This window comes from Protomyctophum parallelum (genome assembly GCF_964188405.1).
Source record: "Protomyctophum parallelum genome assembly, chromosome: 14".
NCBI classification, from domain to species: Eukaryota; Metazoa; Chordata; class Actinopteri; order Myctophiformes; family Myctophidae; genus Protomyctophum; species Protomyctophum parallelum.
This window is the reverse complement of record NC_139709.1, coordinates 50,369,294-50,396,705: the sequence shown is the minus strand read 5'-3', so window position 1 is coordinate 50,396,705 and position 27,412 is coordinate 50,369,294. Positions and strand designations below refer to the sequence as shown.

General features: G+C 42.6%; 1 protein-coding gene across 1 annotated transcript; it reads right to left on the bottom strand.

Moving 5' to 3' along the window:
• Nucleotides 1-345: 345 nt before the first annotated feature.
• Nucleotides 346-27,412, bottom strand: LOC310871381 (kinesin-like protein KIF2C; the record flags this gene model as incomplete). Its single annotated transcript, XM_083782866.1, has 16 exons — nt 346-417; nt 1,005-1,115; nt 1,747-1,960; nt 19,402-19,550; nt 20,792-20,883; nt 21,452-21,515; nt 21,650-21,740; nt 22,504-22,666; nt 23,662-23,716; nt 23,958-24,053; nt 24,970-25,064; nt 25,218-25,322; nt 25,412-25,516; nt 26,233-26,281; nt 26,832-26,921; nt 27,341-27,412. The coding sequence occupies 16 exons, from the start codon at nt 27,410-27,412 to the stop codon at nt 346-348; spliced, it is 1,623 nt and encodes a 540-aa protein (XP_083638992.1).

Genomic DNA, 27,412 nt, shown 5'->3' with positions numbered 1-27,412 from the left:
CAGGGCGTAGGGGTCAGACTGGATCGAGTCCTGCAGAGGAAAACAATCAATGAAATGTCAGAGACTAGTATGACTTATTATTTCAGTCAGGATATCTGGGAGCCGTGTCCAATCTGACCTCCTCCTCCTCCTCTTCCTCCTCTGATGAGCTGCTGTTTATGGGTTTTGCTGCATTGGCAGGTCGCGGGGCCTTGGGACCGTTCAACTCCTTCACCCTAATAGAAATTACAAGAAAACCCAATCAAGCGGTGAATTGCATCTGCATGGACATTCTCTGTATATGCATGTTAAGGGTCAGGTGTAACGATACACATTACAATACATGGTTGGTGACACAATAAACGGCTACCTGTCCGCATAGCGCAGCGTATTCATGGTGTAGTCACATGAAGCCATGCTTGGAGACAACAGTGCGATCTGGCGAGAAGGAGGAAAGGTGCCGGTACGTTATTATTCATGGTTAACCAACTGAGCACCAGTCATTTGCATGGTTTTAAAGCATTTTTCATCCGTCAGGTCTTTACTTTTCTCCAATCTGTTGGAGAAAAAGACCCAAATACCAGTGCATTTGTAATTTTGTAGGCACTTCCAAGTAGAGAAGTCCTAGGCCAACATAATTGCTAGCCTATGGTGCTTTATAGAGCCTATACGAAACTTCTAGCCAGGAGTAATTTCTAGCATACATTTTTATTGCTGCCACCATTATCGACAGTCATCATTTGCAAAAACAAAGTAGGAACTAACAGTGACTGTTTTATTTTTTGTAGAGTAAACCGCAGTAGGAGAAATGGTGCAACAGTCATGACTTTTGCACAATTATTTCTTTATCACGTGTCTCAATGGCATATTGTAGTCGTGCATGTTATTACTGAAGGAAGGTTGCCTTTTGCATTGATTGACATGCACCTAAATATTTAAAACGCATTGCTTTTACTAAATGTATTTATTCCGAAACTCGCTGGATGCCAGTAGGCATTTTAATGGTTCCATGTTTGTATACATACCATGCAGGTCCTGGACTTCTCACCAATGAAGGAGTCTCTGAGTACCTTCGTCAAGGTGCTCAGTCTGAACGGCACATGGTCCCCGTTCCTCCCCAAGGAGCGAATGCATTCCTGTGGGAGTGAGAGAAACACTATTCATTAAGAGCCCAGAGTACAAATTACTGGAGAAAAAAAAGTTACAATAAATAGAGTGCATGTGTAACTAATATATATATTGAGCATCAATATTTTGAAGTGCATTTTAGAATAGTCTACCGTATTTTGCAGCTCATGGATTCATAATAATATCCGATCACTGCCTTTAGAGGTCACTAAAGGACAACTGAGATATGTCAGCTTTAACTCAGCTTTTAAAACAGTAAGCTGGCAAGAAATAACTTCTGGGGAACTCCGATCAGAGTCTGCCATACCTTTGTACGGAAGTAAAATAGGGTTGGCTAGTTATGTTGCATATTTAGATTATTAATCTGCTTTAGTTAACATGAATGTTATTTAACATGAATGTTATTTAGTAAAATATTCATATAATTTCCAAAACTGTCACTTCTCAGTCAGCATTCAAACTCTGTGAGTGTGTAGATCTATTTTTGAGTGGTGCAACCACTCAAAAATAGAACAGCAATGTCCGTGTCCGCCCATGTATGTGACGTTAATGAGGCTAAATGAGCACGAGTATGACTATTAGTACCAGTAGGGGCGCTGTTGTGCCAGAAACAGAGAGAGATCGTTTTTATATCCATACCTTCAGGGCCAGCAGGCTGCGGTTGATCTCATTAGTTTCCATCATCGTGGCACGGTCGTTGCTGCTGACGTCCGAGCCCCGCTCGTTCCCAGCCAGGTCGATCAGAGAGAACTTTCCGTGCAAGGTCCGTGCGCGGTTGTTGCATCGCAGGACAATCTGGAGGATGGCGTGGGAGCGGGACGAGTTGGCATTCGCAGACGTCTGGCCAGACGTCCTATAGGAGTGACAGAAGAGAACAGTCTGTCTGTGTCGGCTTAGCTTTTACCCATTTATTTGTAACTTTAGCTGTTGAAAAATAGCCATTAAAAAAAAAAAAAAAAAAAAATCTGGGAAAAAGGTGCAAATATTTGAAAATTTCTCAGTGAACATTTTTAACTCAAATATTTGCTTCTGGGGTGCCTGGAAAATATATATTTTCAGATGGGGGTCTGTGGCCAAATAAAGATAATTCAGTTGGTCCTTGACATGTATCGGTGCACTGGTGCTCAAACCTTTTCATTTTTCAGAAAACGGTCAGGATTTGGAAGACATTTTGTAGACTATGGTCTCAGGTCTTAATAGGTTAAAAATGGAAGTAGATTGGCTTGTAGATCTGCCATTGTTGAAAACAAAGCCTTCACAAACATGGGTGACATTGTTCAGCATTAATATACTGTAGCCTACCTGCAAGCACTGCCGACTTCTATGGCCGCAGTCACACCTATCAGACAAAGATCTTTGTCTTGTCTGATGAAAAGCATCAGACACGACAGCTCCCAATTCATTTCCAATGGGAGTCACGTGGTGTAATCAGACAAACTTGTTTTATGTGGGGGGGGGGGCAAGACACGCGACAGAAAACATTTTGTAGTCGAAAGACTGAAGAACAGGGTGGGACTTCAGACAAGACAAAAAGGGTTGGGTTTACCCCCCAACCAATAGGAGAGAAGGTCCGTTTGTTACGCTTCACTGGGCGGTCTTTTCACACTCTGTTGTTGTTTTTATTCAGCAAGCAGAGTGCAGACGCGGAGGAGGAAATGCATTTTCGGAACAAAAATGTTGTTATTGTTAAGTAAAGTAGTTTGGTCTGTTCCAGTAAGCAATTCAACAGGAAAAAATAATCCCTGCCCGTCGTGGCCGAACAGAAAATTAAAACAAACGTTATAATTCAAGGTGCATGCATTGTATCATTCACGATCCTAACCTAGCAGCCTCTGGTCCATATAGCCTAATGCTTATATGATTCTGCCCTGTGTTATGATCTGAGTGCCTATGCTGTACGTGTAGCCTACTTGTACGACTGTACGTGAATATACAAATGTACTCAGCTATATATATAATTCTGTATGTGTATAATAAATTGTGAACCCTTGGCGACATACTGTCTGAGTGTCCCGTTATTTGCATTTGTTATATGCATTGGCAGAATGGACCGGAGCTACTCCGAGTCCTAACCTGCAGAAATAGTACAGTAGCATATCAAAAGAGATTGCATGCAAGCTATCAAATAATGCAGGTGTCACGTCGACTCCGTGAAGTTTCAGATCTCTCGTTCCACCTCGCATCAGTTTGTTATTCCACCCCCGACCCATAATCAATAGTTATCCGCCTGACTGCACGGACTTGGTCGTTAAAATAAAATAAAACTGTTAATATGAATGAACATGTTTTCAGTTCGCATGGGCAGTGCGCATTGGACTGGAGATTATGAAAGAGTCGTAGCCATGACTTATATTTCTGAAAATGCTACTGCTCCCAAACAATCATTTTGGGCATGAAATGTTGAAGGATAAATGTAGATGTGATAATGATGTGCCGTGTTGGCTATGCCCAATGGGCCTACTGTACATTAGGCCTACTTCAGATTATGGTTCAAATATGTTTTTTTTTCTCTCATTTTTTTAATAACATTAACATCGAGGTGTCCAGTGGCAATGCCAAAGCAGTGGCATGCACTCTTCAATCTATCGTCTCCTCTCCTGAAGTAACGGTGAACGGTCTGACTGCAGATAGGAGAGAGCCGTGCGCCCAGGCGCAACCTGGAGGCTCCAACTTGGAGACGCATGTCATCTCTTATCCTATATTTCGCCTATAGCCTACCATCGACGTCTGCGTCATGGCTAACAGCCTGTAATGCAGCAAGTCGTGTGTTGTGGTAAAATGGATGCGCTTTATTAAAAATAATAGAGTCGTTGCTAACAGAAAATATTAATTTTCCACAATGATGCCATGCTCTCTGCTAGTCTGCGTACCTGGAGGCTACTATACATACACACGGAATCAGTGCCAGACTTGGCACCTACTGTGGTAGTGGTACTGATAACGTGGAGACACAGCCGTGCGCCCGGACGCAACTTGGAGTCTCCAAGTTACGCGCAACTGTCCCGATCCAGTCTGGTACGTTCTGGAAAGTTCGTTCGACAATCAGTACCAGATTTGTAGATTCTATCTGGCACTGATTGTGTGCAGATATACAGGCTAGTAACCCCCCAGGGACGCAGACGAGAGGAGAGCATCATGGCGATGGCATCATTTGATGAAAGACTGGTCGTTGGTGTGTGCAACCACCCCATTATTTATAATAAGCAGCATCCATATTATATGCGCAAGGACATGCGCTGGGCAGCATTTGTGGCTATTGGTCGTGAGATAGACGTAGATGGTAAGTAGGCGAGATATAGCCTAACGTAGGATAAGATGGCATGGGATGGGTAACAGCATAGGTTGGCACCATGCAAGGATTGGGTCTGTGCGCACCTCTATTAAATATAGGCAATTTGTTCCAAAATGTAAAAAAGGACATCAAAATGTGTTTAAGTGATTTGAACATGCTTAAATAAGACAATAAGGTATAGTAATTCTAACATTTTGCTACATGTGTGCTTCGGAAATGCGCACCGGGAGCGCGCTAGCAAACTAGCCTAATAGCGAGTGCGCTCCCGGTGCGCATTTCTGAATGCGTGTGTAACTGTGCACAAATATCAAATATATTCAGAAGGAAAACCGTATTCAAGTGCATTCCCTATACGGTCGAGCCACACACGGCTTTTCAAAGCCGTGTGTACACGTGCCCCACGCATCCAGTTGTGCGCGTATGCGGGTCTCGCGTGTGCGCGCAAACGCGCGCTGAAAAGCCTGGTGTAGCTCGGCCGCAATGATAGCGGCTACACCAGGTACGTGAGTCACGCGTCTACTCTGTGTAAAGTTCTGGCGTAATTGCTACAAATCCTCTATATAAATTCATTTTCCCAATAAACAATACCTTGAAGGATGTAAGATAATAATGATGCAGCATTGAGGCTATATGTCCAAATCATGGACATATATTACTTAAGGTCATTTTCCAAATACTTCTACATTTTGGACAAAATAGCCTATTTATGATCGAGGTGCCCACTCTGCTTGTATTCCTGTCACTACGTGTATCATACTGTGATTATACACTGCTTGGAATCAAGAAATGGTATAAGCCTACTTGATGTAAAACAAATATGAAGGAGAGATGCTTGTTGTATAGGGATCAGGCATCATACAGTAGACTCCACTGTAACTGTATGATGAGTAGAGTAGAGTAAACCCAGACCTCTGCAGTGTATTGCCTTGGGCAACAATTGAATAGGACAGAATACAAACCATGTTGATTGAGTGAATCATTCTTTAACGTTTTGATAGGCCTATAGTACATATCTACCCCAAATGGAAAAAAAAAAAAAAATCCTGGGTGTCCCTTTGGATTTGTGCCATGCTTCATTTCCGTGTCTTGCATACTCAGCACAAAAGTGCTTGGATAGGTGGGCAGGCCTCCGGAGCCAATACACCAGGACGAGGAGGGAGTTAAGAAACCCGAAAAGTGGCAGTGAAGGGAGAGTCACCCACAAATGGCCACTGTATGACATAATGTCATTTCTGGAGCCCCACGTGACGGAGAGAGAAACATCCTCCAATTTCCCATCTCCAAATGGTAAGAGAAATATTTGTTATGAACGTTTTGAGGCAGCACACAACAGGCCTAAGTTTTACAATATATCTTTCAACCTTTATAGACAGCAATCAGCAGCAGGTCAGCCAGGACTCCCAGGAGCCCTTCTATGCTGGAAATGCAGGTAATAAATAATACACATGACTCATGACCGTTTCCACATTCAACACCTTAAAGAATTGTACACAATAAATAAGTTTGGAACTTTTCTCAGATGGAATGCAGCATCAGCAGCAGCCAGCAGGTCACAGCCGCCACCTCTTCCCGGACAGTGGTGAGACGCATATTACTCATGACTGTTAACAAATGCAAGACTTAACACACATTTAGAGCCTTTTTTCCTTTTTGTAATTTACTTTTATTTGGGAAAAGAACAGATAAATGCTTGTCACATTACAGTGTTTTGCTTTTCTATTCAGTCTTTGTGCCTCTGCTACATTATTTGTCCTTGTACATACGATAAAGTATCAAATGCACTGCCAAAAAATAAAATGAAATAACACCAGGGCTGCAAAAAAGGTAGATCGCAATCTCCCAGCAGATCACAAAGGCTGTTCAGCTAGACGACATGGCATGCCCCTAAAAATATATAATTTAAATATGGAGAAATAGATGTTTTGGCATCTGCTACTTGAAGGTGTCTTGATTGATTTACATCAAAAAGCTAAGTTGGTTCAAACCCACATTCCAAAACTGTTTTCAAGAGTGTTGCTGTTGCACACAAACAGTAGCATTACAAAGTTGTATACAAAATAATAATACAATTCCATCTTCCCCCACTATTGTCTATATCAGGGGTGCCCACACTTTAACTTGAGAGCTACTTTCAAAATGACAAGCTCAACAAGATCTACCCGCCGAAAAAAAGAATAGTATACCATCGCTGAAAATAGTTTAAATATGGAATAGCAGAGCTGGCGTTACAAGACAAATACACTTGGAAATAGAGGGGGATAAATGGAATATGTAGGGTTTGTTGTATTTAATCTGTAATGCTACTGACATTTGTGCACAGCAACACTCTTGAAAACAAAATAGTGGGTTTGAGCTGACAGGCCCTTTTTGATGTCAATCAATCAAGTCCCCTTAATTCAAGTGGCAGATTCCAGAAATATCTTTGAACGTTTTTTTAATACTTTTTAGGGGCATGTCATGTGATCTACCTGCACAGCCCTTGTGATCTACTGGGCACCCCTGGTCTACATGTAATGCCAGCATCGCTATTCCATTAACCCCTCATGAAAAATGTTAAAACTAAATTATTTATATAGTATATAGTTATATACTATTGTGGGGATAATATTTATATAATATAAATATGTATAACCTCTCTAATATATCTGTATATATAATATAGATAATTAGTTTGAGGTGGTGCTCCAGTCTACACAGACATTCACCATGTGGTTGTGAATTTGACTGAACACAGTTCTATCAAAAAGATTAGCATCACCTCATCTCTAACATCCAGAGCCTTGGTTTTTCTTTTCTGAGCTGGAGAATTTAAAGATTGTCTCCCAAGATGTTTATCAAATTTGTCGCACACCTTTCGTTAACATGCAATGTATTGTGAACTTGCATTTCCAGAAGACCTTTGTAAAGTCGTGAGAGAATCCTAGGATGATTCTAGTTCTAAGCATCTGTACACTTTTAATAGTGCTGATTTTACCTTATCTATGATGACATTTCTGGAAATGTGTTCATGTATTTGTTTTTCTTTTGAATCTTGGGAATTCTGAACCTCCATTTTCTTTCCCATTTGTTAATAGACAGAAGTCTGCCACCATATCAGGTGCCCAGCTCGCCGTTTCCTGCTGAAAGAGGTAATATATGCAATTTATGCATGTTAATCATAACAGTTTACAAACAACACCAATCCAAACCATACAGGTGTACACAATATATGTTTGAATCTAACTTCATAGAAAGAAGTGTGCAGCTTCACCATGTCCTCCACCCCTACATTGATGACAGTGGTAAGAGAATTATGTATATTAGTAATAAGACAACTAATAACAAATTCAACATCAAGCCATAAAGCTGTATTCAATAACATGTTAACCCTTACTTTACAGATGCCACTCAGATTACCAGGCAGGACATGTTTGCTGTTGAAAGGGGTAAAAATAAGACATGCATATTAATCAGAACAAATGTTTACAAGAACAACAAATTCAATAAATGTTTGAACTTTACTTCATGGAAGGGAGCCGGCAGAAGCTTTCTTATTCCTTCGTTGCTCTAAATGTTAAGACATGAAACCTTACTTTAGACTTTATACAATTTCAGAGCCAACTCAACGTGGAGCTGACACGTGGTCACCAGCGGCCGTGGAGGATGACCCAGAGTACACCCTAGACTTGGTGTACCTGAATGTACCAGGTAAGGTAACATGTGATAGTTATCCAAATAACTAAATTACACTTTGCTAGAGTTTTAGGTTTGTCGTAACAAAGCCACGACGGAACTCCAAACATTTGAGAGCTGGATTAAAGTTGCTAAAGAATCCAGAATAATCTCCTCATGTACAGAAAGAGGTCTCAAATGCAGACTTTTCACACAAGCAAACACCAAAAAGATTCCACCAATGTATCCTAAATGTAGTTGTGCTTTAGGGCTTACAAATCCAATAGAAAGGTCTACTGACATGTTTGCAACATTACCTAATAGAAGACGAGCCCAGCCAGTCCCAGTCTCTGCTGTCAGCGCCAGCCAGAGGTCCACAGCCTGCTGAACGTGGTAAGATGTACAGACAAGACATTGACATTTAGAAATGCAACAAAAGAAAATCAAGCTTAATATCATATGATTAAATTTCTTCATAGTTGCCAGTCACAGCACATCTGCACACCTGCACACCAGCCAAGCAGCAGGGCCGAGTTGGTCAGCAGACCACAGACCCATCACCCCTGGACCCCTATACCCCTATATATCTGGGTATATGCAGTCCCCAGCTGGTGAAACTGGTAAGGTGTAAAAGACAGTCATTGACATTTACAAATGCAACCAAAACTATTCTAGCACAATATCATATTATGAATAAACTTTACTTCATAGCAGCCAAAAGACGAGGGTCCAGTCGGTCAGCAGGCCACAGATCGCCGACCTCAGTACCTGGGTACCAGGCAGGTCACCGGCCCATGCTGTACACAGCTGCTGAAAGTGGTAAGACATTCCAAATGAAGCCATTTCCATTTAAGAATCTAACCCAAAAACAATTCAAGTTCTATATGAAATTGCGATTAAATCTTACTTCATAGAGGTCAGTCACACTGCCACCAGCTGTGGGAGAGGCAGAGGCAAAGGCAAAGGCAGAGGCAGAGGCAAAGGCAGAGGCAGAGGACATCTGACTGGACCACAGGCCTCGGCAGGGTCGGCAAACCAGCAGTGGTCCAGTCAGGTGACTGGTGACCAGTACGGTCATCTGACTGGACCACAGGCCTCTGCTGTGGTTGAGCAGAGTCCTGTGCCATCAGCTAGTGGAAATGGTAAGAGCTTTAGACAACTCATTGGGATTTGCAAGTCAAACACCAAAAAATACAAGCTCTATATAATGCTATTAAATCTTACTTCATATCAGGCAGTCACACCTACAGGCAGTGGAACCCTGCCACCAGGAGCCATCAGGGCAGACCACCAGCCATTGTTGGTCAGCCTCTGTCAGAGACACCAAATGGTGAAAGTGGTAAGAGTCATAAACACTTGTACAAAGCCAAGACAAAAACAACTCAACCCCAATGTAATATTTGATTTAATCTTTGTGTGACTATAGTCAGATTTGACATGATGGTTGTGTAATACAATACAAAGTCAATGTAATAAATGGTTGAACCTTTGTTGAATAGGATCCAGTCAGCAGCAGCAGACGGCCTCTGGGTCTGGGCAGGGTCAGAACAGCACAGCGTCCGAACAGCAGCCCAACGCCTTCGAGCGTGATGTTCTGCATCAGCTGAGGGACGGACGGGACCTGCAACCAGACACGCACCATTTTGTTTATTTTATAGGCCATGAAATGGACAAGCTTACAGCCAGGTCCAAAAACAAACTTCGCCTGGCTATCCACCAGGCACTGGTGGACGCACAAAATTCCGACCAAAGCAACGCAGACAATTCTGAAAACACGCAGTGAAGGCCGTCGGGATCAGGAGTCGAGCCCGTGGCACACTGCCAGACTGGATCACCAGCCAAGGTGCCTGGACCACTGAGCCACGGCCATATATTTTTTTTTGATGACAATTATTTTTAGGGATGCACCGAAAGGGAATTCTTGGCCGAAACCGAATACCGAATATAGGAAACAGTTGGCCGAAAACCGAATATCCGAATATGATTAATATTGTACATCTTTTTTCCTACCATTGCTGTCATGGCCGTACCTTAAAGCTACCTCATTTATGGCAAAATAAATGGTTATGGCAAAACGTAACTTAAATAATAATCACTGTTATGGGTCCATAAAACATTTATTCAGCTCTTTTGAATGCATTAATTTCATACACTATTCAGTGATATATTTTCTGCCTATTTGGGCCGAAACCGAATAGGCCGAAAATGATTTTTTTTGCCATTTTCTGCCCAATCTCTTTCTGCGGCCGAATATTCGGTGCATCACTAATTATTTTTTTATGTATTTGATGTATTACCATGTTTTTTGTTTTTTGCAGAATCAATTCCTAATTCCTATGTTAATGAAACCCTTATTTGACTTTTTTTGTCATGAATTAAAAATCGGCAGAGGGGTGGCTAGACATGAGTGTGTGTGTGTGTGTGTGTGTGTGTGTGTGTGTGTGTGTGACTGTGTGTGTGTGTGTGTGTGTGTGTGTGTGTGTGTGTGTGTGTGTGTGTGTGTGTGTGTGTGCGTGCGTGTGCGTGTGTGCATGTGTGCGTGTGTGGGGTTACGCCCTCTGTCCGTAGCCTGAAATGCATGCCTTTTCCTTTTTTAATGACTATTAAATGTACTCACTGTTTTTCTTCACAGATATTTGATAATATCCAAAAACAAAACAACCTTCTGTTGTAGTTTGTCAGTGAAATAATCTTCCACAGGAATAGCCTATTCTGTCAATAGATCCATGGCCTGACCATGTCTCATTTGCATATTTGGTTACGTTTACAATGTCCTGTGGCGAACGCTATCCGGACCAAAAGAAATAAGCAACAATTAAGCATTTGGTCCCTCTCAGCAAATTTAGTTTGAACCATGTCTAAAAGTAAATTCGGTTGGTAGCAACCTAAGCTCAGCTTACACTATATTAAAGTCACACTTTGAAACAAATTAATAACTAAATAAGTCATGCGGAGTAGGTTGCAGGATACACTGCAGTTAAGTAATTCCAAATGTGTCGCATTTCAAAACTTTTAAAGGGTTACACAGCAGACGACTGAAAATCGAGCATTTTCTATAGCCATTGCTGATCCATTCGTCCTAAATGACTTTGCATGAATGATTATGACATGTTTTTCAATGGCTATTTGTTAATGTTGTTGGGTCACATGAAAGTGAGCATTGTCTACGTACTTCACTATGGGAGACCATTTGCACCAAGTGTTACAATATCATGATTACCAAGTGACTCAGGAGGTGGAGTGGCCGTCTTGGAATTGGAAGGTTCCCCGTTCCATCCTCTTGCTGGCTGTTGTGTCACGTTTCTCTGATGAACGTACTCACTACGTGACAGCAGCGGTGAGGGGCTATGGTATGAGGAAGCTTTTGGAAATGGAGTGATAGACAATTCCAGTGCAAAGATATCTGCAAAAGAGAGGTACACAATCATCAATGTTAACAAGCATGGTTGATAATTATAGTTCAGGTGTACATGGATGGATTAGAGCAAAAATATAATGCAAGTGAAATAGTGTTGAAAGGAGCGTCCCATATGCTAGTGGCGTTTCCTACACAATGAACAATATTCACAATGATGATGTTTTAGTATCCTAAATAGTATGCTGTTCTACATTCTGCCAGCCAGACAAAGGCCTGTGAACCAATAGTTCAATCCACCTACTGTGTCAAGCATAGTAGGAGTGCCATACCAGGTTGATATTGTTAACAAATTCAGGACGGAAACCCCTTTTGGTGTTTTAAGCATTGTTATACTTTAGCTATTGAAAAATAGCAGATCTACAAGTTGATAACGAGGCACTTGGTGCTGTGCTACAAGCTTGTTGATTTGCTGTTTTTGAAAATTTGTGAAAATGTGGCGCAAATTTGAACAAACGTTTTTAACTCAAATGTTTGCTTCTGTGGGGTCCCTGGAACAACATATTTTGAGATGGGGGTCGGAGGCCAAATACATATAATGCTAGGGGTCGTTGATATGAAATAGTTTCAGGACCAATGACATAGAAACATAGGTTTTTCATGATTTAGAAAACATTTTGTAGAATCGAGCTGAAGTCTTAATGGGTTCATTTGCAAGGAGTGCACATATGACAGCACAGTATCACTGCATCTCACCGAGGCATGGCCAGCTTTATGGCCTGCAGGCTGGAGAAGGCTGTCTGGTACTGGGAGATCCACTGGTCCAGGTCAGAGTACCTGCACACATGTTCACACGTATTTTTATAATCTCTGGACATACAGTAGCATATCTGCAGTGGCTGGGGAGGTGGTATCCAACCACAGCAGTATAGACCGATTTCGTAGCGGGTCTCATGGTCGCAGCTTACGTATTTCATGTAGGTGGACTCGACATAGCTGCGGGGTTTAAATCCTCACCAGGCACACCTCTTCTACTATAGTGAACGGCAGAGTGACTGATGTTTAGTCTGCCTCAAACGTTACTCTTTTACCTCCTTTTTACTAACACTAACATTACAAATATGCCCAGAACATCGTGATGAACCTGTGTAGTTTATGGCTGCTCCAACAGTAGTGGCAACATAAAAAAGGTGGCTGAGACCAGAGCCATTGAGACGAAGCAGTGAAAGGTCCTGAAAGATACATAACGTCAGTCTTACCCAATATCCAATCTTTCTGTTTTATGAACACAAGGCTGCTGTATTTTATACCTCATACTAAGCATTTAAAGTAAGAGGTATAAAGTCGCGGTGGATATTTTGACATTCCGTTTTCTTTTTCTTTTTTATATTGCCACTACTGTTGGAGCAGCCATAAACTACACAGGTTCATCATGATGTTCTGGGCATATTTGTAATGTTAGTGTTAGTAAAAAGGAGGTAAAAGAGTAACGTTTGAGGCAGACTAAACATCAGTCACTCTGCCGTTCACTATAGTAGAAGAGGTGTGCCTGGTGAGGATTTAAACCCTGCAGCTATGTCGGCTCCGCCTACAGGAAATACGTAGGCTGCGACCATGAAACTGCTACGGAATCGGTCTATATCCAATCTTACTAACAGAGTTACACAGGCAGACACATAATTTCCTGACCTTTGCTCTAGAGATCAGGTGGTCTGGTCGCTCCAGGAAGGCCTCCTCTTTGAGCAGCTTGGCCTACATCTTATCCACTTGGCACAGCACTTCCTGCAGGGACAGGTACTCCTCCACTGACTCCTTCAACATTCTGCAGAGATAGGTGGACATGAATCAAAGACAGCAGATGTACATGTTTGCACTGAGCAATGACAGTGGGGAATCGGAGAATACAGATGTTACTAATGCTTTAACAGGGACGTTACCTCGGATGATAGTTTATTTTGTAGCTGCACTAGGAATCCTTTGGTTTGTCAGCGTGACGTAGGTCAGCTGTGGAAGTAGGAGGAGTAGTGTGGAGCTCCTACATGTGTTACTTGCTCATGGGGACACTGCTCACTGTAGACTGATCATCAACTTCTCGTGTCAACTCAGCTGTGATGAGGGACTTTGGTATGAGGACGCTTTTGCAAATGTAGTGATATTATTTACCAGTGACATGGTGTCTGGATAAGAGGAAGAGAAAAATCAATCACAATGTTAACACACAATCAGAAATTACATGTAACAACTTAGTTCAGGTATATATAAACTTAAAAAGCATGTGTATACTGATTTCAGTGATAAGACAGTATATGTCCAAGCTCAGTGTGTTCAATAATGTCAGTGGGGAGATTGATAATGCATATTACTACATGTTACTACTGCTTCACAGGGACATTTACCTGGGATCATAGTGTCATCTGTCACTGCATATATATTTCCATTGGCCAATCCTACGGTTCACTGCAGCACAACAGTCAGTGTGAGGGGGTGGTCAGGAGGTGTCTATGAACTCCACGTTTAAAGGCTTGAAGGCCATTGGCTGTGATGGAGTCAACTACATGCTCTGGTAGGCTGTTCCACCCACAGACAGCTGTGTGGAGAAAGGTTCTGTCCAATGTGCGTGTATTGGAGCCTAGGGGGGGGGGGGGGGGGGGGGTGTTGGAGCTGTGCCATATAAGGTGGGTGTTTCGCCATCTGATTTGTGGTGGAGGGAGCATGTCCTGGAGGTCCCAGCAGCAATGTGTCTTCTGTGGCTATGGCTGTCGATGGAGAGTGTTGTACTGGCAGTGTCCTCCTGGTCAACTCAAATTATTTTGAGAGCCTTCCTCTGAATATTTTCAAGTAGATTGAGATTTGTAGATGGAGCACTCATCATGGAGTCATGGAGTGAGGCGTACTCCATGACACTGTGGACCTGTAGCTTGTAGACAGTTGCTTGTAACAGTGCTGTTAGCTTCTGACCGGGCCGGATGGAGATTTTGGTCATTTTGGTCTATTTGGTCTATTTTGACTGCAGGATGTCCAGCTCATTTGTGGTGGTCATCCACTTTCAGGTGAAATAAGGGATGTCATGTGTACATTCACTTTCGGGAGGATACCTTTGCGTTTGCATCATATGGGGAGATGGGCACACAGACAGCCATTAAGCAGTCATTAACAGATGTGGGTCAGGATCCAGTCGCATAGAGTCCAAGAATAGTAGGGGCTCAATGCTGCTGCAGCCTTCAGATCCTCATTCCCAGCTGTTGTGATGCTCCTGGAATGTCAGCATGTGTCTGGTGTTTGTTGGATCGCACTTCGTCTGGAACCTCCCCCTTGAGCTGTCCGCCATGGGTGACCCTACCAGGAGCAAAGCTCCCGACGGCATAGCTCTCAGGTTCATTGGAACTCACAAGCTTCTCCACCACTACAAGGTGACGATCCAAGGAGAAGACAAATTAAATGGAGAAGAAAATGGAACCTCCCCTTTGACCTTACCGCCATGGGTGACCCTGGACGGCATCGCTCTCAGGTTCATTGGAACTCACAATCTTCTAACTAAAAAGGACAAAAAAGAAGAAAATGGAACCTCCCCTTTGACCTTACCGCCATGGGTGACCCTGGACGGCATCGCTCTCCGGTTCATTGGAACTCACAGGGCTGTATTTTGCGTGTCTTAAGTACCAGGTCTTATTCCCTAACTTGAGTAAACTAAAGACCTGGAGGCGTGATCAATGCTCTCTGGCCACTCAGAATAGCCAAATGGCATTGATCACACCTCCAGGTCTTTAGTTTACTCAAGTTAGGGAATAAGACCTGGTACTACACTGGTAAGACACGCAAAATACAGGCCATAATCTTCTAACTAAAAAAAATAATAATAAAGACACAGGGGATTACAAATGGCGCTCTTGCCACGCCACCGCACCGGCTGGAGAGTTAAAATACTCCCTGAAAGTGTTTTGCACTTGGAGACCATCAAAGTTCCTCCTGACTGCTGCCCCTGCAGCATGTGAAGGCTCCACTGGAGGCATGTGGGCTGCGTCCTGCTGGCCCCATTTTATGAAGTTGTGGAGGACGGTGGTAGCCTTCACAACTTTCTCAGCGTGGTCAGGGTTGAGCTCGATGACTCCGTGGAACACTCGGAACTTTGTCACCAGCACACCAAAGGCACTCTCCACAACATGCCGTGCGCGGGACAGCCGGTAATTGTAAACACGGTGGGTGTCCGTGCGGAGCGACTGACGCGTGTATGGGCGAAGCAGGTTCTGGCGCAGAGGGAAAGCCAAATCCGCCACAAACGCGTACGGAAGTGGCCCCAGGTGCTCAGCATTTTGGAGCAGGGCATCATCGGGAAGGTCCAGTGTACCCCTCGTCAGAGCCCGCCCAAAATGAGACACTGCAAGTACCCCACCGTCACTGCCACCCCCATACGCACCTACGTCGACCACACGGAACAAGCCAAGAGCATCCACCACAGCCAGCAGGACAATTGAAAAGTGCCCTTTGTAGTTGTGGAAGAGCGATCCTGATCTGTCGGGTGCCTTGATGGCAATGTGTTTGCCATCTATGGCACCCACACAGTGAGGAAAGTGCCACTTCTCACCAAATACATCGGATATAGCCTTCCAATCATCCTTCTTTGGCACAGGCATGAAGTCCTCAGCCATGGTGTTCCAGATGGCAGCTGCCACAGTGGGCACAATGCCAACCACAGTGGAGCGGCCAACACGGAAACTGCTGGAGATGGCCAGGTAGTTGTGACCAGTGGTAAGATACCTGTAAAATAGGTAGAGACAATAATCACAACGTTAACACACAATCTGAACTGACATGTTCAAGTTCAAGTGATGTTGATAAGATAATGTTAGCTCTGCATTATTAATATTACAGAACCTCAGCATCCATATATACCGGATCTATAATCATAATGGCATTGCTTTAATAGTGGCTCTGGAGAACAATGGCATGGCTGAATGATGAAATCATTTGTTCAAAAGTAGCCCACAGCAACTATTGAGTGCACAAATTAACATCCTTTTCAGATGGTCGACATTTCTGAATTAAAAAAGTTATATATATTAAAAAAAACAGTTTATACATAATGCATCTATAATATGACAGTTAAATTCTTCCCACGACATTCAAATGTTTAACCCATTTAGACCTAATATATATTCAAAGATTTGCGCCACATTTTTATGATTTTTCAAAAATAGCAGACCTACAAGCTCGTAGCACGCTATGAGCTTGTAGATCTGCTATTTTTCAATAGCTAAATTATAACAATGTTTAAAACACCAAAAGGGGTTCCCGCCCAAAATGGGTTAGACAGTGGAGCATCAGACAGTTTGAGAACATTTTGATCATAATAATTATGTATAGGTAACATCTTCGTCATGACCTGACAAAGATGTGCCCTATACTTGTTGTCATTTTTTACCTTCACCCTGTGTGTGCATTAAAAAGGGCTTGAACTGTCTGTGATGCTCCAGTGTCTTCCTTCCTATTCAAATGTTTAACTTTGGATTTAAACAGATCTTATATCAGAGTCTGCATACTATTTCAATAGTCCTGAGAATAAATGTAATTTGTCCCAAAGTGACAGTTTGTTTCAAAAAGCTTTATACCATGTTCTAACATAACGATGCAAAGTGACATAGCTCTGTTTGCAATATGCTGCACCTCCTCCAACTGCATATACTTCCCCCATTTTCTACTTTTTTTAGTGAATTGTGACACTTGCTTTGGCAATGTAAACGTTTGTTTTCTCATGCCAATGAATCTCCTTTGAATTGAAATTGGATTATGATCTGTATGACTGCTTTTACAGTGGTGGTTCTCAAAGTGAGAAGTGTGTTGCAAAATGTGTTAATATATATATATATATATATATATATATATATATCATGATTGTGATATCGTCCGAATCGGGGGGAAAAAACGCTACGAGTCCAGTGCGTCATGACGCACTGGACCAGGGGGTTCCCAACACATCTTTTCACATGGGGATCCTCGGCAGAAAATCATATTAATATGGAGTTTGACATGTTAAAGTGTAAGACCCGCTGATTTACAGTAGGTAACTATATAATCTATAAAAAGCCAGTTGAACAGAGCTGGGAAGTATTTGGTGCTCTCTCCACCTTGCATGACCCCCAAACGGTGTTCACTCTCCATTCCGACATGCTGCCACTCCGACATTGACTTCTAATTGTCGAAATGGTGGTATGCTCCATATTTGTAAACATCCCACCATTCCGACAGAAAAAAGTCCCACCATTCCGACAGGGACCCGCGGCAGAAAAAGTCCCACCATTCCGACAGATCACTTTCACAACTATTTGGTTTAGATTTGAAAGTATAAGCAGCTTTTTTCAGTTATGTTTATTGCCTTTTTGGTTTATTGATTAATAATAATAATAATTATAATAATAATAATTGATTGATGTAATATATGACACTGACCATGATACTGACCATGACACTGACATGATACTGACTATATACTGACCATGTCACTGACATGATACTGACTATATACTGACCATGACACTGACCATGATACTGACATATTTACATTAAACTGACATGATACTGACCATGACACTGACATGATACTGACCATGATACTGACATGACACTGACATGATACGCACCATGATACTGACCATGATACTGACATGACACTGACATGATACTGACATGACACTGACATGATACTGACATGACACTGACATGACACTGACATGATACTCACCATGACACTGCCATGATACTCACCATGACACTGCCATGATACTGCCATGACACTGACATGATACTGACCATGATACTGACCATGATACTGACATGACACTGACATGATACTGACCATGATACTGACCATGATACTGACATGACACTGACATGATACTCACCATGATACTGACCATGATACTGACATGATGCTGACCATGATACTGACATGATACTGACCATGATACTGACCATGATACTGCCATGATACTGCCATGATACTGCCATGATGCTGACCATGACACTGACATGATACTGACATTATACTGACCATGATACTGACATGATGCTGACCATGACACTGTCATGATACTGACATTATACTGACCATGATACTGACATCATGTCAGTGTCATGACAGTATCATGGTCAAACACCAGCAGCCTTTAGTAGACAACTATCCACTAAGCATATAGCCTATATAATATTATCTTTCATCCTCACATCCATTTACATTCCTGGTGCTGTTATGATTTCCAGCTTACAGTAACATATTTAAGTCTACCTGTCATTCCTTGCTGCACAGTGCACACGTTAGCTGATTGGCGAGTTTTCGAGCTAACGATGCATTTACTAGGTGGGTAATCAACAAAATGAACGTAACATAGTTACTGTACCGTAAACAGATAGCAAGACGTTCAGCGGGAGGTATCGCTTCCCTGTAGAAAGTGTCTTGCTTCTGAATGTCTGGAGTCACCCTCGCCAGCAGGAAATCGAACTGTTGGATAGACATTCTAAATTCCTGGTGGAAACGGGTTTCATCCCGACGTAGCTCCCAATAAAGCTGGTGACCGTCACCGAGCCGTTTCCGAACTTGAAAGATCGGATCGACCCACACTCGCCGCCTCCTACGGACCGGAGGGGCCATTTGAATCTCCCTCGCTCGCATTCTCTCCTCCTCCTCCAGCCTCAATCTCCTGGCGACAAGCTCTCTCTGGCGCGTCTCCCTCTCCCTCTTTCTCCTCGCCACCAAGATCGCCAGCACAAGAGCCCTCTTTCTCCTCCAAAAAACCATTTTGTCACCACAAACGAGTTGAAACAACACCAAGCTACTATAGCTACTGTGTCCCGCAGCTAACAGCGTAAGGACAACAGGCAACACGTGGATGCGTTTCCGCATGTCCTTGCACCGCCCACGCACCGCCCAGATTCCGCAAAGCATTGTGGTAAATTGATGCGACAAACGACAAGACAGAAAACATTGTTTTATCACACAACACACGTTGTCGTATAGGTGTGACTGCGGCCTATGATCTTGATGACGTCCTCCGCTGCAGAGACACCCACTTCCTGCAGGCCGACCACCTGAACCTGCTGCCGATCATCCTCCAGAACACGCAGTTGGGTCTTGTCGTTCAATAAATCATAGACCTGAAATGACAAAACACAAGTTCACTCGATCCTACCAGAACACTTTGTCATGTTGTATTCTAATTGGTGGGGTGTGTGTGGACCAAATGAACCATTACATGGCTTTGTTTAATGCTTTATTCCGATTGGTCAATCGCTTAATTAAGCAGTCTGTTATTTCTGGATAATGACCGCTCCGCAACAGACCAATGACTAATACCCTCGGAGCACCAGCTGCGTCCCACTGATTTACTGCCGTTTCCAACATGACAGCCATGTAAACACACACACACAATGTCATTTGCAGCTAAACATTGCTCTAAATTACTAGGAAGTTGAGTTGATCAAATAGAATCCATTTTCGGGTACTGCTTCGTTTATTTCTCACTCAAATATTTTCAAACTTTTTAGACTCTAAAAAGTCACTCCAAAAAGTCACTTCCTCGTTTTCCGACAGTGCTCCAGCCCTGCAGATGGGCACGGAGTTCCAGCCAGATATTATCGCTTTTAATTTGTATCTTTTGTGGTGAAGCACTGGTCAATTCTGGTTGTTAAAATGTGCTATATAAATAATAGGTTGATTTCTGCCGATATACAGAGGACCACAATGGAAACAACCCTAGGCCCAAAGCCTCTTAATATAGTATTCAATAAAAAGCTTCTCATTCAGTAAGCTTCTCATTCAGTAGTCATTCAGTTGTGAAAACAGACACTTGGAAAAGAGTACACAGAAGTAAAGATTTTACAACAAATTTGATTAGGCTTTTGTTCTAGAAAAGTTTGATTTATATTGAAGGAAAAAAATGTAAATTTATCAATGAGTTCATTTACTATACCATTTTCCGATACGGCATTTTTTTTTTTTTTTTTTTTTTAATTATCAGTAGGGTTGCACGGTATCGTAATCAGATTATATCGTGCAACCCTAGTGATTGGTCACCAACAAAATTGTACAATTTCTGGACAGTCAGAAACCGGTCGACCAATGTCATCACCAGTAGGCAGGTTTGGCAAGTATAATTTCATTTCAGCATACCAACTTCCCAGAAGACAATGACTGCCATTGGAGGCTCCAAGTTAATACAAACTGCATTGTGTCCATACTTAGCCCACCAATAAGTGAAACAGCGTCAGTAGACAGACACTGTGCCATCTTATTAATGAGCATTGAGGGCCGATACAAAGATTAGGTTGAAAATGTAAGTGATCGCTACACATTTGGGTACAACAGCACATGTTTATTAGATTAATAGTTTTCATACCTTGCCATTGTAGATCTCAAAGAAGGAGACGTATGGACAGAGATCCAAGTGGGCATACCTCCGGCTGGTAATTAGGCTGAACACATCGTGGGCTGTGTAAGGGACAAATTATTTTTTGCAAGTTGCCCCATTTCAGCCATATATAGCAGATCGACAAGCTCACAGCGCAATGGGAACGGTCAGCGATCTTCAGCTAAGAGAATCAGATTTTCAGTGAAGCTAGGGAACCCCATCAACAAAATATACAGGATTAAGTGGTTTAACACCCAACTAGCCTAGTGGGGGTCACATGGATTAAAGCAATAAAAAAAAATCTGATTACTGAAAGATGTTGCTAGTAAGACCTAGTGTCCAAACCAATCGGTTTGTGAATTAGCACCTTTTCATAAACAATTAGCATAATGATGTTTTGGTAACATGCCATAGTCAATCAGTTGAAGATTGACCTTTGCTTACATCTGAGCTCATTAGGAACATTGACGTTGCATTTATTCCAAGTTTTCATGCAAAATAATTAATAACCAGCAATGAGCCATCTACAAGCATACAATGTGTGGTGCCGCGATGCATTTTATGCTTGACTGCGACCTTTAATCCATGAGGTAGCCATTTTTAAGACTACATGGTTTTTGGTATGGAAATTGTATGAGTATGGTTTACCTGCCAAGGCATAGATGCCTTTAGTGCTGTTCTGGCGCTTCCCAGAGAAGTCACCTCCCATGGTCTGGAAATAAGTAAAGTGACATACCATAAGCACATGGTACATTTTAACTACTGCATTAGTAGGCTCAGATTCAACCCATAGTGCATCAAATGTGTGATCTTGTGTTCTCCGGCACTATGAACAGACACACTTACATGGGTCTTTCCACTGCCCGTTTGTCCATACGCAAAGCAAGTTGCCATGGCACCATCAAAGATCGACTGGACCAGGGGTTTGGCTGTGAACCTATGGGGGGGGGGGGGGGATATAATTAATACTGTCCTTTTAACCACTTCTGCTGAATGTTGGCCCAGAACAGGGATGATTCCAGTGGTTAATTGCAGTCTAAAAGGGAAATAGGTCCCACAAAGTCACAATACCTGAGCATAGTAGTGATGCACCGAATATTCGGCCACAGAAAATATTCGGCAGAAAATGCATTTTCGGCCAATTCGATTTCTGCCCGAATAGGCAGGAAAAAAAAATATATATATATATATATCACAGAATAGTGTATGCAATGAATGCATTCAAAAGAGCTGGATAAATGTTTTATGGACCCATAATAGTGATTATTATTTAAGTTTTGCCATAAATCAGGTAGCATTAAGGTTAAGGTACAACCATGGTAGGAAAAAAAAGATATACAATATTAATCATATTCGGATAGTCGGTTTTCGGCCAACCTTTTCTATATTCGGTTTCGGCCAAGAATTTCCCTTTCGGTGCATCCCTAGAGCATAGAGTAGGGAACTGCTAAGATCTAAAGGCCTCGTCTGGTGTTGTAAACCGTGGCATTTCAAACTGAAAGGTAATTCAGACCAATGAAAGTCATCTGCAAGATTCTGCTTAAAAACGTATGCTGTCGTATGGAGCATGAGCTGGTCTTTTGTTCCACCTCATGGCAAGAGTGAAAAATAAATGAATAAATTAGACCGCCCGTGGCTGTATACAGTAGCACATTGGGGTTTGAGAAGCACTGGAGTAAAGAAATAGGCCACAGGATTACCTGTAGACCATGTCATTAGTGGCGCTCTCGTCAAAGGAGTAATCAAAGTGAAACTCCTGATTCTCCAGGTACTTTGTGAGGTCCACCTTGGTCTTGGGTTCGTGGACCAGCACAGTTCCATTGCCGGGCACAGACACTACATCAATCTCCCTTCTAGCCAGTTCTGGGAATATGACAGATCAGGGAAAATAAATAATCAGCCGTCAAGTGAAAACCTCATGTCGCATTTGTTAAGTACTCATTTAAAGTCATACTGTATGGGACATGCATTTTAGTGTAATATTCTGTTTTGGCAACACCTCATGGCTCCGCAGGGTAGAGGATACCAACAATGATTTACTCCATTCCATGACGTTGCCTACAGCGACCTCATAGGAACAAAGTATAGGATGTAAGTGGTAAAGGTCAGAAACATGGGAGCACCGAGATGACCAAGAGATATAGCACATTTAGTAGTGTACAATTTATTCCATGCAAAACTGATGACAGGTTTTGATTAGGGATGGGTATCGTTTGGATTTTTGCGAATCCGGTACCGATTCCGGTTCTGCTTATCGATTCCGGTTCTTAACGGTTCCTTATTTCGGTTCCAAAATGGTATGAGATCAAATGTTTGTTTAACAAAAAAGCTCAATGTCAATTTAAGACGAAGTATAATGAATAGTATTACATCCTCTCCTTTATTGAGCCATTTGTGGATAATAGTGATTATTCGAAGTGAGTGCACCAACGCTTTCTCTCTCCTCTCGTCTCATGTTGATTCAATGCTGCGCACGTATGCAGTGAAGACTCAGGCAAGGCGCAAGATTCCCGTCCCCTCTCTTAAAAGTTTCCTCCCATAAACTTCACGAAAATTACGTTTAAGAAACGCGTGTCACCGTCTGAATCCTCAACAACTAACTCAACTCCATGCAGAGAGATAGCTCCGCCTCTGCAAGCCACAAGACGTCGCTGATGCAACACGTGTGGGCTTGTAGATCAGCTCTGTTCCCTGCGCGTCTATTAAGGGAAGAAAATAAAGAAATATCGTGTGACTGCGTGTTTGTGGGAACCGATAGAGACGTTCGGTTCGGTACATACTTGGTCCCGAGGTTCGGGACCCACCCCTAGTTTTGATAACATGTTTCTTCTTTAAACATTGTTGAATGGCCCGCTTACCTTTATTGTTTAATGGCCGCTTGCGGATGCACACGCATAACTTTTGATCTTCTACCTGTACAAAGAAATTAAGATCAGAATTGAGAAACTGAGATCAGCGATAAGCCATCAAAGATGTGCTAAGCTGACATACTAGGTCGTAGGTAGGGCTACAAAATATGGAACATAATCCATTAAAATGCACGCACAGTTGCACACCTGGGTTCTATGTGAGCAGCAAACTGGATCATATTCTCACAAAATTGATACAGCATGCACCCATTGAGCAAAAAAAACAAAACAAATTAACATCTTACTTCATCCATAGGTTTGGGAGGGTTCATGTCCAGGGTCTCTCTGAACTCCTGGATCATGTCATAAAACCTCTGGTTGGGCCGGGAGACCTCTCCAAACTGCAGGAAACAAATGGGAATTAAACCAAAGGACAAATGGAGTCTACCAGCACGCCTCAGGCCTAAATCTGCCAGTCCAGTGAGTCACAGTAGCAGGGACAACAGTTGCAGAAGGCATAGCCACTGGAGCAGCTTTGACATTTTTTCTCAGGTGCTACAAGAAATGACTGACGTGTCAATCTTGCGCTCAGAGGAATTACCAAATTTGAGTCCAGCTACTTTCACCTGCAACTACTGTGGTTAAATAAAATATATACACATGCTTGTGCTCAAGGGAGGGCAAAACTTTCCCGAGATTCCTTGCGAAGCCCCGCGGAAGCATGCGTCACAGAGCGCATGTTCGGGTCTGTAAGTCCCGGAAAAGATGCTTGGCCAGTAATCACTTGAGTGGCAGTGTTTTTTTTTTTTTTTTTTTTTTAGATATTTTTTTTGCGGCTTACGCCTTTTATTGATTTTTGAAGGGACAGACAGTAGGCTGACAGGAAACGGGAGAGAGATGGGGGGATGACATGCAGTAAAGGCCGTGTCGGGTCCGGGAGTCGAACCCGCGGCACACTGCGACTGGATTACCAGTCCGGTGCCCAGACCGTTACGCTACGGCCTGGGCCACTTGAGTGGCAGTGTGACACAACGTGCCTTCCACAGTTCCCGTTGTACTTCCTCTCCCAGTGTAAATTCTTCCACCCCTCCTTCAACACACCGTGCTCCAACAAACTGCAACGGCCAATGAGGCATCTATTTCTTTTTAAATATCTATGGGGTCTGAAGAGGTGAGTTTTCAGATTAAGGCATTGTAGGGTTAGCTCAGACTTTGAAGAAAAGTGTAGCGACCTCTTATCCCTTTAACATGTTACTAGCCTAGCCTTAGACGATTGACTGGATTCCCTTGGCACAATTCCTAGGCAATTTGTCTCACCTTCCCCTTCTTGGTTTGAGTATCGGGGGGCTTCATTACACCAGACCGTTTGTTGGGTTTGATTTTATCCTTTGGAGCCATGGATGCTCTTGGGCCTGTGTGCAGAATATGCAACATTAGAGTCAGTTAAAAAAACCCAAAACAAATAGTCCTTTGCCAAAAAACATTTTCTTGTTTAACACAATGGTTCATAGCCAGTTGTAGTTTAGCTAGTGGACAGTGAATATGATTCCACCCCCAATCCTGACCTTTGACCATGTTGTTTACAATGTCCTGGGCCTCGTCGTTCTCCTTCGCCTCCTCACGGGGACGATTATAGCCGCCGGCATCCTTCCTCACCTTTTTGGTGGCCACTAAGGAGAGAGAGATAAGAGTTAGTTATAAATGTACAGATGCATGTTAGTCTTATGTAGCCAGATCAGGGGGTGAAGTAAATACCAACCAGTTCCAGTTGAGGGGAGGGCAGAGTTTGGATGAGTTGGCTCTACGGATGTGGATTGAAGTGGCGCCACAAACATGCACGTTTTCCTTGTCGAAGGCCTGGAAACTAAAGAAGTGAAATGCAAGTCAAACAGCAAGCCGAGTTGTGATAGTAATGATTGAACTTGACTTTTACACAATGTGGGAAAGGAGATTATTCCAAAGTAAACTACAGCATGCACTTGGGGAGAGAAACAAAGACTTTGTGCTGGAACGGCAGTCTACAGTAAGTGTCATCAGAATGTCAGAGCTCCATCACAGATTTAACAGTCTGGTTAAATCGGCAGGGCTGCCCTTAAAGACTGACATGCACCCCAACCGAAAAGTGAAAGGCTAAGCTCAGCAGGTATTAAAAGACTGAAACAAAAAGCACATTAAATCCCATTTGGTGATCATTACGTTATCAATTGAAGAGAAATTAACAGTTTTCACATTAACACATCTAAATATAATAATAGCTTATGGCCAACTCTGGCACATTTATGCCCTACCAACAGTCATTAAGGCATGTGAATCCCTTGACTCCTTCAAAACCGCTCTCAAAGGGCAGCTACGGATGGCTGCAATTCGAAACTGGCCTCTGTAAAATCTGAATCTGAATGCTTAAGGTGATTGTCAGCTTTACAAAGAGAAACATGTATACCTGTCTGTTCAGCCACAACGGCTGCTGGAACAGAGGCTTTTGTTTTTAAAAATAAAGAAATTTGGGAGAAAACAGTCAATATATATACAAATGCCAAAATGGATGTGAAGCAGAAGTGTAGTGAAAATCAATTTGCATACCAGTTGGAGGAGCAGGAATCCTGGACGAGGGCAGGCGGCTAAGGTATTTCTGCAAAGGGAAAGAAAAGAGACAGGTGTACAGTTATCATGACACTATGAGCTCATGCAACAAGCCATATCACTCATGGACAACTTAATCCATATAGTGGTCCTCATTAATGCTCATGATAAGTACCCATTTGTTTCTACTTCGTGTTTCATAGCAGCGATTTAACAGACCACCATTAGGCAGTTTTTTTCCCCCAGCAAACAATTTCAATGTTTTAGATCAAGTACAATGGATTCCATTACAGCATGCCAACTTTCCAGTAATATAAACTAGAAAGCATGAGTTTCTATTAGATTAATCATCGATTATGTCTCTGGTAAGCAGGTTTTTGACGTGTCTAGTCCTCCGAGCCACAGTAGACAAAATTATTATGAAAATTAGTGAGGACCAATTATATGAAGCACACACCTATGAATGCAGTTTCAGGGAGGGGGGGGGGGGGGGGGGGGGGTACATATCAGCACAAACAAGGCTAGGGACATCTCCAGTGCAGGCCACCAATCAGTTTCACGTTACGGGAAAAGCCAAAATTGAAACCGTGTTCACTTGCCTTGTCTTTGGACGGAGTCTCTTTCACAACCAAAGAGGTGAGGTGAAGCAGCAGCTCCTTGTTGTGGGCGTTCAGGTCTTCAAAATCCACCTGTACACCACAGATGAACATGGGTAGAGGTTAGGCAGGGTTTCTGTGAAACATTTGTCAACCAAGGGTGAATACTTGTTGACCTGGCCGACTTAACAAATCCATAAACACTTAAACACCAAGAGAAAAAACATGGTTAATGTTGGACAGGCAGTAGGCTATAGTTCGTTAACCCATTAAGACCAGGAAAAGCTATACGATTGTAGTTATACCCATTTTTTTTTAACAATCCTGTTGCTATACAGAAACATCTAAATGACACTGATGCTTTCCCAGTTTTAATATTTTGGAATTTTCCAAAAAAAAGTTAGGATTTAGAAGGCGTTTTTCAAATTGGCCTCAGGTCTAAATTAGTCGTTATAGTGGACATGATGGGCTATAAGGTTGCCATATAAATTACATCTGGCTTTGACACTTGCCTCCTTCCTTTTGGCTGCATTCCTCTCCATCCACTCAACCATAACCGTGCCTTTGGCTTCATCCACAGACAT